Here is an 11,974-nt window from a genome sequence, read left to right on the forward strand (position 1 = left end):
TACGAGCAACAGTGAGAATGGGCAACCACATCTTTACACCGCCCCTCTAAAGAAGGGCATGGAAATAGAGTCTTCGCGGCAGACTACATTTCCCGCCGGCCTTTGCGGCGTGGCAGGGCCGCCTTACCCAGAGTAGCCGCCGCCGCCACCGCGCGTCTTTCCACGGAGGCCCCGGATGTAGATGCCGTCATGGCTCAGTGGGTGTGACCTCACGGTGGCGCTGAGATCTGGGGCTGTCTTATTGGTTGTGGGCCTTCCAGCTGGATTGGACGCCAAGGAGGGGGCGTTGGCCAAGGCGTGCGGGGCTCTGGCGACACCCAATCAGAAACCTGGCCGGGCCTTGGCGGGAGGCGGGAAAGCTGCGGCGGTGGAGATTTGGCGCGAGCGCGGCTGGGCTTTGCTGCTGCCGGTGTGTGGTTCACTCAGGAGCTTGTGGAGAATCCCTGAAGCCGTGTGCGAGAGACGTGAGAGGCAGCCGGCACCGAGGTGACGCAGGCCTGGGAGATGGAGAGGAGAGGATTGCTCGGGGAGGCCTGGGGTCTGGGAGGCAGCGGAGTAGGGTGAGGGGCTGTGGCGAGGACCGCGGCTTCCCAGCAGGCCCGAGGTGAAGCGAGGGGAGGAGAGCTCACCGCGGGAGGTCTGAGGTCGGGGCGAGGGCAGGGGGATGTGCGCCCTCGGAGTAGTCTGGCAGTGTGCGTGGGGTAAAGAAGCTGAATGTGGTAGAGGAGGGCGATGTTCCCCGCGGGGGCTTAAAGTTGTGTGGAGTGGGGACCCCGTGCAAAGTGAGGGCTTGGGGAAGACTGAATGTGAAAGGTTGCTGGGCTAAGCTGGTGATAAAGATCTGCCCCCTCCGTGGAGTGAGGGCATCGGGAGTAGTCTAGAAATCAATTAAGGTAAACTTCTTATTGCATTGCTCAACTGGTTGAGAACTTGGGCCCTAGAGCCAGAATGCCCGGGCTTATATCCATGCTTTGCTGTGTCTTTGGGCCTCTGTGCCTTTCGGTTTTCTCATCTGGAAGATACGGATAGTAATAATAGTACCTACCTCTAAGGTATGTGTAAAACTTAAACGAGTCAATACCTAAAATGCTTATAACAGCGTCTTACACATAGTAGGTAGACAACAAGTGTTCCCTGTTATTGGATGTGAAGCAGAACTGAAGGCTAAAATATTGTTATAACATAACTTACTTATGAAATGAGTGTTGATCATCCGTATAAATTCCTATGTTAGTTATTTTCCCTTCACTTTTACCTGTTGACTGGCTGTCCTGTTCTCTCTTTTGTACCCAGCTGTGTTGCCATCATGCCTCAAACCCGATCCCAGTCACAGGCTACAATCAGTTTTCCAAAAAAGAAGCTGTCTCGGACATTGGACAAAGCTCAAAACTCTAGTGACACCAAACTAGAACTGACAAATGTCCAGGCCACATCCCGTTCTCCTTGTGTAAAAACTCTGCCTCTCAGCCCCAGAAAACGTCTGGGTAAGCTATCCGTTATATACGTACAACTTTTTGACTGGTAGCTGTTGACTTCTCTTTCCTCAATAAGATGCCTAGTCCTTTGAAGCCGCTTTCTAAGTTCAGTTAAGACCACTCTATTCACTTTGGTTATTTTCAGAATTGTTGCTAAGTGCTAACTGAACTTCCGAGTTAAGCCACTTATTGAGATCATTTTCTGAACTGCTTAATACATCTGATCTTCAGTTCCTAAATACTGAACTTGGTTCTGTCAGTGTTTTATTTATTTATTTATTTATTTATTAAAAAGATTTTATTTATTTTTTTCCCCCCAAAGCCCCAGTAGATAGTTGTATGTCATAGCTGCACATCCTTCTAGTTGCTGTATGTGGGACACGGCCTCAGCATGGCTGGAGAAGCAGTGTGTCGGTGCGCGCCTAGGATCCGAACCCGGGCTGCCAGCAGCGGAGCGCGCGCACTTAACCGCTAAGCCACGGGCCGGACCCTGTCAGTGTTTTAAATGACCTTGCAGTTAGTTATATAGTATTTCAAAACTTGCCTCAATAATTGTGAATAAGAGAAACAGGTGACATTCTTGTTTTAGGACAGTGGTTGGTAATCCGTTCTTGTTTTAGATCATCTGTTTTTAGTGAGGGGTGATTTGATAGTCTCTGGAGATGTTTTTGGTTGTCACAACTGGGGGTTGCTACTGGCATAGTGGGTAAAGGCCAGGGATGCTGCTAAATATTCTACAATGCACAAGACAGTCCCCCACAGTGAAGAATTATTTGGTCCAAGATATCAATGGTGCCAAGGTTGAGAAACTGTGTTTTAGAACAATCTTAGAATTTCATCCCACTAAAACCCATTTGGCTTCTACCATATAAGATTCAGTAGTGCCATCTGGTGGCCAATATGTGCTTCTAGATAAGAGGCATTTTATTTTGGTGGTTCTGAAGTGTTAGAGGGCGGCAGAGATCTTTTTTTGTTTTGTTTTTGCAGAGAGACGGTTTAATCACAAGGCAGCCAAGTGTAGAAACGGGACAATGAATCTCAAATCCGCTTCCCCCGGCAGAGATCTTTGCAAGTCCTTTTACTATCCTTTGCTATGAATGACCATGTTTTGATTTTAATGTTTCAGGTGATGACAACCTGTGCAACACTCCCCACTTACCTCCCTGTTCTCCACCAAAGCAAGGCAAGAAAGAGAATGGTCCCCCTCGCTCACATACACCTAAGGGGCGCAAATTGGTATTTGACAATCAGCTGACAATTAAGTCTCCTAGCAAAAGAGAACAAGCCAGAGTTCACCAAAACAAAATACATTCCTCAGTTCAAAAAGGTCAAGACATCACAACAAATTCTGAGCAGAGATGTCCACTGGAGAAAGAGTCTGCATGTGTAAGACTGTTCAAGCAAGAAGGTTCGTTCTTACATGGCAGCTGTTAGTGCAGCCTCCTAAACAAGGGTCGTGACTCCAAATGAAACCCAGTGGGTCTTCTCAGTCACCACTGTTGTGTCTAATTGTCCTTTCATGTCTGGCACAGGCACTTGCTACCAGCAAGCAAAGCTGGTCCTGAATACAGCTGTCCCAGATCGGCTGCCTGCCAGGGAAAAGGAGATGGATGTCATCAGGAATTTCCTGAGGGAGCACATCTGTGGGAAAAAAGCTGGAAGTCTTTATCTTTCTGGTGCTCCTGGAACTGGAAAAACTGCCTGCTTAAGCCGAATTCTGCAAGACCTCAAGGTACATTCAGAGTCTCAATTATGATGCTTTTGCTAAAATGACACTTTGTTATTAAGGGTTAAGAAAGAGTAGAAATGCTTTGGGGATTGAAGGTTTCCCCAAAAATAAGATGTTTTTAGTCTCATTGTCTAAATCTTTCCAAATGAAAGTAGAGCTTATTCTCTTATATGCTGTTAATTCCTCAAAGACACTTCAGGTTCCATCATATCTTTATTCGAAGCCAAAATAATGCCCATGTTTGCATTTTTCTAGAAGGAATTGAAAGGCTTTAAAACTATCATGCTGAATTGCATGTCCTTGAGGAGTGCCCAGGCTGTATTCCCAGCTATTGCTCAGGAGATTTGTCAGGAAGGAGTATCCAGGCCAGCTGGGAAGGACATGATGAGAAAACTAGAAAACCATATGACTGCGGAAGAGGGCCCCATGATGTAAGTATTGCTCTGTTGCGTGTTGCTCTGTGAAAATCTGCAAGATCTATTGCCCACAAACTCACACTCTAATCTCTTGAATTTATCAGTTTGCTCATAAAAGGAACAATTCCTATATTCTATAAGAGGTAGTTATGTAGACTTAAAGGGAAAGAAGAAAGGAAAAATCCACCTTCTAATTTTAAATTAGAAAAAATGTTTTTAAACGAATTGCTTGATTGTATATTACTTTTTCGTGGTGGTGGGGGTATCACATAACAGTGAATGGAGATAGGACAGATTAATGATCTTCAAACTGGTCTCAGCTTTAGGAATGTGACCTAGAGGCAGCCCAGATCAAACAGATTGGAGAGTTTAGAAGGTAAACATGGATGCTAATTGTTTCTCTCTATATGTAGTGTATTGGTGTTGGATGAGATGGATCAGCTGGACAGCAAAGGGCAAGATGTATTGTACACACTGTTTGAATGGCCATGGCTAAGCAATTCTCGACTGGTGCTGATTGGTTAGTGCTCAATTGTTAATGTTACACGGTGGTTCTAAAGAATTCTTTTTAATCTCTTCAGCTTATTATTCACCTATTATTTTTCTTAAACCAACTTTCTGCTTTCTTGTCAAAATAATAAAGTTACTATAAAATAATAATAATTTTAATCTAAGGCAAATCAATTTTGTTGAGTCTGAATAGAAATGACACAATATTGCATTTCAAAGACAATCGAATTTTGGAGTATCCGGTCTTGCTTATCAGTGAACAGTTCTAAACCTAAATTGAAAAGAGCACTCTATGATGACTCTGTATGTCTTACCTAATGAGTATTGGTGGGGGGTAGGGTGGCCAGTGGGAAGCAACAGTTGGAATGCTGGATTATAACTGGGAATTTTATTCAGCTTTCAAAAGGTTTAGTTTTCCTTTTAGGGTGATTTGATCAGTGATGGTTAGTGTTATTTATTTCCTCCTCAGGTATTGCTAATACCCTGGATCTCACAGACAGAATTCTGCCCAGGCTTCAAGCTAGAGAAAAATGTAAACCACGGCTGTTGAACTTCCCACCTTATACCAAAAATCAGATAGCCACTATTTTACAAGATCGACTTAATCAGGTGAGTGCCGACCAGTGTACCAAATTATGTGTTCCTTGGATCACCTGTGTTGGGGAAACCTAACAATAGTTCTAAAATATTTTGCTTTGATTGCTTTGCTAAGCAGGGAGTTCCCATGGGCCATAGTGAGACCATCTTATGTGAATTTCCTCGCATGGCTTCATTTATTGGATGCCTCAGTGTTGGAATAAAAATAAGAGTTAGAGGAATCACTCAACTGCTTCTTTAATGGCCTTTAAAAATAGGGCCTATGGGGGCCGGCCTGGTGGCGCAAGCGGTTGGGTGCGCGCGCTCCGCTGTGGCGGCCCGGGGTTCGCTGGTTCGGATCCCGGGCGCGCACCGAAGCACTGCCTTGGCGAGCCATGCTGTGGCGGCGACCCATATAAAGTGGAGGAGGATGGGCACGGATGTTAGCCCAGGGCCGTCTTCCTCGGCAAAAAAAGAGGAGGATTGGCGGGTGTTAGCACAGGGCTGATCTCCTCACAAAAAAAAAAATAGGGCCTATGAAAAATCTTTCTGTTTTGAAAATGACCAAATAGAGTTTAGTTTAATTTTGCTAATTTAAGTTCTGATTGCTTTTTTCCATTCATGAATCTCGACCACATTCCTACAAAATATTTAAATGTGTGAAATTTCCATTTACTTATGAGCAGAAAAAGTATCTCTTAGACCCTAAAGGGTAGCCAATCAAGTTTAGACTTAAGTGTGAAAATATTTATGTCTGGGACCTAAATTACAGAGCGGGGGAATCTGCTAGTTCAAGTTGTCATCTGCTATGTCTTGTCCAAAGGTATCTAGCGATTGGGTTCTGGACAATGCTGCGATTCAGTTCTGTGCCCGAAAAGTCTCTGCTGTTTCAGGAGATGCTCGCAAAGCGCTGGATGTGTGCAGGTGAGTTATGGCACTGTTGGCCATTTTTATTAAAAAAAGAAATGCTGTTAATTGTCTCTTGTAACTCAAGTGAATGTAGCTGAAGAGGCTCCATTCTGCCACTTTTTACGCTCAGAAAGGAGGACTTGTTTCTCAGTGGGGAGCTCTGCATTTCCACCGTGTTAATGTCTGAAACATTATCAGTCCATTACCTACAGAGGGAGAAACAAATGAGATGTTGCTGGCACTCCCTGTGGTGATTATAGATTGGTTAATTACATTTGTATTAAAAAAAAGACTCCAGTTTACTTTTCCATTAGCTAGTCTCAAGCAGGTTTATTTATGGACCTGAACCGTCTTTGCCTTTAGACTTTTTTTTCCTTCCTTTGCTTTTGTGAGCACCCCTTCCTCCACTTGGTGGTCCCCCATGGTTGTACTCCAGACCTCTCTCCCTTCCCATCCCCCTGCCCCTCCTGCTGAGGAAAGCCTCTGTGCTGACTGATGAAATTTCTTCCTTCCCAGTAGGGACACTGGGTCCATTAAAATGATACTAGCTGTGCTGGCCCGCTGGTCTAATCTCCCCCTACTGCCATGCACAAGATCCAGGTCTGGCTTATGGCTTCCTGTGGGCAAAGTACTTTGGAGAGAGCAGTGGGAGAGTAAGCTCTTCCTATTGCTAGATGGCATGATCCTGGATTTGAAAGTTTCCCCTAGTCAGCAAACTACTTGGATAAAGACTGCAGCTGTGAGCAATAGTCATGTAGGTTGCTGTGGTTTAGCCTACATGTATATAAAACTGAGGACTCCCCTTTTAGGTCTGGTGTGTATGGGTGGTACTGGCTGTCTTTAGTCAGTCACCCATATTACATATCCTCTCTCCTATCCATGACATTTTCTCCTCATCCAAAATGTTATCATTGGCTGAGTGTATGATGACCTACTTGGCATCTATAACAGGAAACCATGGTGTGTTGAAGTTTCTCAGATTGCATGGTCCAAGAATTATTACAAGGCAATTAAGTCCTCTTTAGCTGAGACATAACCCAGTTTTGTTTTGGGGGCTTTAAAATTATAAAACATACTATTTTTTGTTAATGTATCTATATTTGAGCTTGGTGGTTTGATGTAGTGTTTGGTTTGGCTCAGCCTAAATTAATTTTAGAAATATTTTTTTACAGGAGAGCTATTGAAATTGTAGAGTCGGATGTCAAAAGCCAGACTATCCTCAAACCACTGTCTGAATGTAAGTAGTTTATCTCCTTCCCGTCTTCTTTTATAATTGGAAGCTTAACTTTTCTTAGGAAAGAGATAGAAAGATGAACATAGTTAAATTCACACTCACCCATTTTTGTGTGTCTGTGTTTTTGGTCAATTTCCTCTCCTTTATTTCGATCTTGCCTGCCAGTACTATAGTCCATCCGTTACTGGAAATGAGTTCCCCAGAGTGTTACATAAATGGCTGAGACAGAGTAAGTTTTCTTCCCAAGTTCTAGGAATGAAAACTATAGACAATGTTGGATCAGCTTCTCTCTGTGTGCTTATGTTGAGTGCACTTCAGATCTCCCTATAGGTGAAAGCAAAGCCTGGTAAATAAGAGTCAGACAGTGAAAGAATTGAGTTCAACTTGCAATGTCTCAAGACTTGAAACAAGTCTAGGAGGGTTGAGGAACAAAGATGATATTGCTACAGTAAACTGTGGGCTATTACAAAAACAACAAACTTAATTTTCCTTTCCCTCAGCCTTGTTCTCTTAGTTATGCCAGATGTAAAATGGCCATGAACTACATACATATCTTGTCAATGTTTAATATCCAGTGTTAATTCTTTAGAAACAGGACAGTCTGATTTTATTATTTTATTTTATTTTATATTTTATTTTTATTTTATTTTATTTTTTGTGAGGAAGATCAGCCCTGAGCTAATATCCATGCCAATCCTCCTCTTTTTGCTGAGGAAGACCAGCCCTAAGCTAACATCTATTGCCACTCCTCCTCCTTTTTTTCTCTTTTTCTCCCCAAAGTCCCAGTAGATAGCTGTACGTCATGGCTGCACATCCTTCTAGTTGCTGTATGTGGGATGCCACCTCAGCATGGCCAGACAAGCGGTGCATCAGTGTGCACCTGGGATCCGAACCTGGGCCGCCAGTAGCGGAGCACACGAACTTAACCGCTAAGCCACGGGGCCGGCCCCATGATTTGATTCTTCCTTCACTCCTGCAGTGGTTGAGAGTTATTAAAATTGTTTCTAACACTGTAGTTTCACAGAACACACTTTGTTTTTTTCATCAACTTGTTGAAAGAAAACTAATAAAAATATTTCAGAAGTAGCCAAACTTAGTGCTTAGGCTGATGCTAGGTAATATATGCCAATGCATAGATTATATACTGGTTTCTCTTCAGCTTTTCAGATTATTCCCTTTTTTCTCCTTCCCAATAACATTTAGGCTTGTCAGTGGCCCCTGTGAGCACCACTGGCACACATAGCTAAAAGACATTGTAAGTACCTGGCATAAATTACTAGACAGAACCTAATTTCTGTCATTTGATCTCTGATATGTGTGATTAGCTTTTAATAGCTCTAGAAAGCTATAGGGAGACTGACTTCAGCTAAATATAAGAAGACACTTTCTAATAAATAGCACTAACTGGGCTTCTTTGACACATAGTGAATTCTCCAGCGCTGAAGATATTCAAACAAAAGCTAGATAGATGACCACTTGGTTGGGATTGTTTTAGAGGAGACTCAGCCATTGGGTAGGGAGCAAGAACAGACCTCTAAATTCCTTTCAACTTTAAGATTCTGCTACTTGATCAGTGGTCTCTAGTTTCTCCACTACTATTAGTCCTCTGCAGCATCCTGTTTGTGGTAATGAAATAGAAGCAAATTGTTGTGGGGCGACTGCACACAGTCTCAGGAAGTAACTTTAGGCAAAGGTTGTTTCAGAGCAAATCCCTCCTCTGTCTTGCAGTTCATGCATCTCCAAACAATGAGGCCATAGTCTTGTGCAGCTGTTGGCAGTTGCCCAACCTCCGGCCTCTGAGATGGTGCTATCTGCTAAGATATCCAATGACTTTTTCTCAAGTGTTGCTCTACTGTAGATCAGCTTGGGCAAGTGAACCAAACCTCAAAGGTCATTTGGGGAGGCTATCTAGAGGACTTATGTAGGACTGAATTGACTGTCCACATTTAGCCACTCATTTGATTCAAAATATTAGGTAATTTTTCCAACTCTCAGGCACGGTCGTCTTTGCTTCAAGGTTCTGTTCTTCTTTACCTTTGAGATAGGAAATTTCCAAGGCAGAATACAGTAGTTCTCTGTCTGGTCCTTATTCTTTCTTGAGGTGGATTTTGTCTCTCTGGCATTAAGTTGCATTCTACAGGACAAAATAGTTCACCATGCTGCCCAGGAAAAGGATAACCCTACTTTCCAAGTTATCTCACGTTATTTTGGCATCTTCGTAAGGATAGCATTGTGTCTCCTCCTTTAGTTTCTATTAAGAGTTAGAACCTCTGCTTTGCCACCATATGACTGCACTTGAATTTCCTTCAGCTAAAACTTAGTATCACCAGTCTCAATACACACAATATTTAAACAATCTAATTAAGCTTGATTCATTTACTTTATAGGTAAATCACCCTCTGAGTCACTGGTTCCCAAGCGGGTTGGTCTTATTCACATATCCCAAGTCATTTCAGAAGTTGATGGTAACAGAATGACTTTGAGCCAAGAAGGAGCACAAGATTCCTTCCCTCTTCAGCAGAAGATCTTGGTCTGCTCTTTGCTGCTCTTGACCAGGCAGCTGAAAGTTAAGGAGGTCACTCTGGGGAAGGTTAGTTGGGAATCTCAGCAGATGGAGCTGGGGTGGAGATGAGAATCTGCTTTGCAGAGCAGATATTTTCCAAAAGGTCTATCAAGCTCCAGATGATGTGAATTAAAAATGGATTTTAAGAGTAAAAATAAAAACTGGTACCATATAAAAGGCAGCTGACTTTATTTCCCTTGGGTTGTGGTTGAGAATTTACCATTAATCTTCTCCCCTTCATTTCTGCCTCTCTCTATGAAATCTGTAAAGCCCCTTTCCTGCATTACATTGTAGGTTTTTGGCTATATCTACAGAATGCCTGTTCAAAGATTTTATTGAAAACAGGGAGAATTAGGGTATTCAGATAACTTTTTGCAAACCCAAACTCACGTTTTAAAAAAGATGATAAGGTTGCAAGAGATATGACTCAAGCAGCTTTGTTCTCTCTTTTTCCTCCCAGTTATATGAAGCCTATAGTAACGTCTGTCGCAAACAGCAGGTGGCAGCTGTGGACCAGTCAGAGTGCTTGTCACTTTCAGGGCTCTTGGAGGCCAGAGGCATTTTAGGATTAAAGAAAAACAGGGAAACCCGTTTCACAAAGGTACAGCTAACTGCTTCTTTGTGATATTGCTTTTAATTGTCCTGCTCTGGAGAGCTTATCTTTTGCTAAAGTAGATTTAAAAATGACCACAATTAGGTAATTTGTTTTTTGTTAGGTGGGATTTAAGATCTGTGAGGATGAGACTGTGGTATGAATGAGATTTTTTTTGCAGGCCATTAAAAGAGCAGTGTTTAACTTGCTTGCCTGTTGTGACAAAAGTTTAACATGGTAGAAGTTTATGTAATAAAAACTTTGCTTTTGTGAGTTCTCCACCATGAAAAGTCCTTTTCTCTTCTTTCCAGGTGTCTTTGAAGATTGAAGAGAAGGAAATAGAGCATGCTCTGAAAGACAAAGCTTTAATTGGAAATATCTTAGCTATTGGATTGCCTTAAATTCTTTTCTTTTATACTAATCCCCCACCTGAAATTATCCAGCTGGCATTTAGAGAGCTGTGGAGTCTTCATTTTAGTACTTTTACACTGAGGTCTGAAAACAAATATAATCTTTTTTACTTGAAACTGATAAATTTTAATCCATAGATTCATGAATATCAGCACAGAATAATATCTTTGGGTCTTATTATTTTTATGCATTAAAAATTACCTAGTAGACCCTTTTTAATTACATTCACTACTTTTACCACTTGTGTGTCTCTAACCAATATGCTTGCAAGTATACAGATTTATTTTGTGCAATGTGCATATATTTACCTCTTAGTTTCCTCAAACTGTGTATTTTAAAGAAGTTTGGGGCTAGAATAAGAAGAATGAAAAAGGATGACCGAGGAAAATAAGCAAATCCACATGGAGATTTGGAGGACACTTTGATCAAAGAATTTATTTCTTTTTGGAGTATACTGTGTTCACGTTGCAGATATTTCCACATTGTGACATTTTAAAGACTACTTGAATTTCTTGGGCACTCCCAAGGTTGTGGGGGTGGTAAGGAGAATGTAACTCTTCAGATTGTGAATATATTTATTTTCAAGTTGCATTCTTTGTCTTTTTAAGCAATCACATTGCAAGAGAGCTCAAATTTTCAGAAGGCAATGTGAAAATTCCTCCCCAAACTGTCCCACAGTCTTAGCTGCCCTAGATGAAACCACTTGTTTCAAGACACCTTAGTCTGGGCTTTGATTTTCATCTAAACCTCATATTTTTCCAGTCTTATTAGATAAATTAATCCATATGGTTACTCAAGTCTCCCCTTTTCTGGCTTTGGTTTCCAGTGGCATTAAATGGCAGTTTGTGATGGGGACACCAGAGGGCACTGACTGCCTTGAAAGTGGAAGCATGGGGCTGGGGTAGTCTTGAGGGAAGGGGGAAAAAGCTAAGTTTGATTCGTTTGGGAGATTGCTGTACTTTTATAACTCAAACATGTGCTTGGAATGCAAACCATGTGTGATATGAATGGTCTGAGAGCCAGTGACGAAGTCTGTGCTTCTCCCTGAGCTCTTCTGACTCCTTCTACCTTTCTGATATGGACTTGAGTTTGGGAACTTGATATGTGTACAAACGATCTGTTGGCCACTGTTTCATTCATGCTGCCCACTGTATCCTTGCAATGTGATCTGGGCTACAGCAGGTGGTATGGGATAGAAGAAGGGCACACAGAACCCTCTGAAATGCACACTAGCCACTGGTGTATGTAGCAGAGCATAGTCTGTAGACAGGAGTCTGAATGTCATACTCCCCCTCACACTCCTTTATTAGAGCATTCATTCCCTCTGAAGGTAATTTGCAAGTGGAAAACAGTTCTATACCTAGAAGCTTGGAAAGTGTCTGGGGCTATAAGGGTTAACAAGCATAATTGCAAAGATTGTCCGAAGGCTGATGGAAAGCAGAGACTGAATGGGATTGAGAACAGATGCGAGGCTTGATTTAAATTACATTTTATTGGATGCTGCAGCCTTAAGAGACGTGACTGCTTTACAGTTTGTTTCCACACTGTGGGCAGCTGCT

The 11,974-nt window shown here is 42.3% G+C and overlaps 1 protein-coding gene across 2 annotated transcripts; it reads left to right on the forward strand.

Annotated features, from left to right (window-relative positions):
* The first annotated feature begins 359 nt into the window (after positions 1-359).
* Positions 360-11,006, forward strand: CDC6 (cell division cycle 6). 2 transcript variants are annotated; one of them, XM_058560911.1, is made up of 12 exons: positions 360-486; positions 1,294-1,484; positions 2,602-2,883; positions 3,008-3,207; positions 3,463-3,635; positions 4,034-4,140; positions 4,600-4,739; positions 5,530-5,630; positions 6,788-6,852; positions 9,237-9,439; positions 9,873-10,013; positions 10,316-11,006. In XM_058560911.1, exons 2-12 carry the CDS (start codon positions 1,307-1,309, stop codon positions 10,403-10,405), a joined length of 1,680 nt encoding a protein of 559 aa, XP_058416894.1. In that variant the 5' UTR covers positions 360-486; positions 1,294-1,306; the 3' UTR covers positions 10,406-11,006. The 2 variants fall into 2 exon arrangements, with proteins under 2 accessions (XP_058416894.1, XP_058416893.1); XM_058560910.1 differs by having other exon boundaries at positions 361-486; positions 3,460-3,635.
* The last annotated feature ends 968 nt before the right edge of the window (positions 11,007-11,974 follow it).

The sequence above is a fragment of the Diceros bicornis genome, chromosome 18, assembly GCF_020826845.1.
Source record: "Diceros bicornis minor isolate mBicDic1 chromosome 18, mDicBic1.mat.cur, whole genome shotgun sequence".
NCBI classification, from domain to species: domain Eukaryota; kingdom Metazoa; phylum Chordata; class Mammalia; order Perissodactyla; family Rhinocerotidae; genus Diceros; species Diceros bicornis.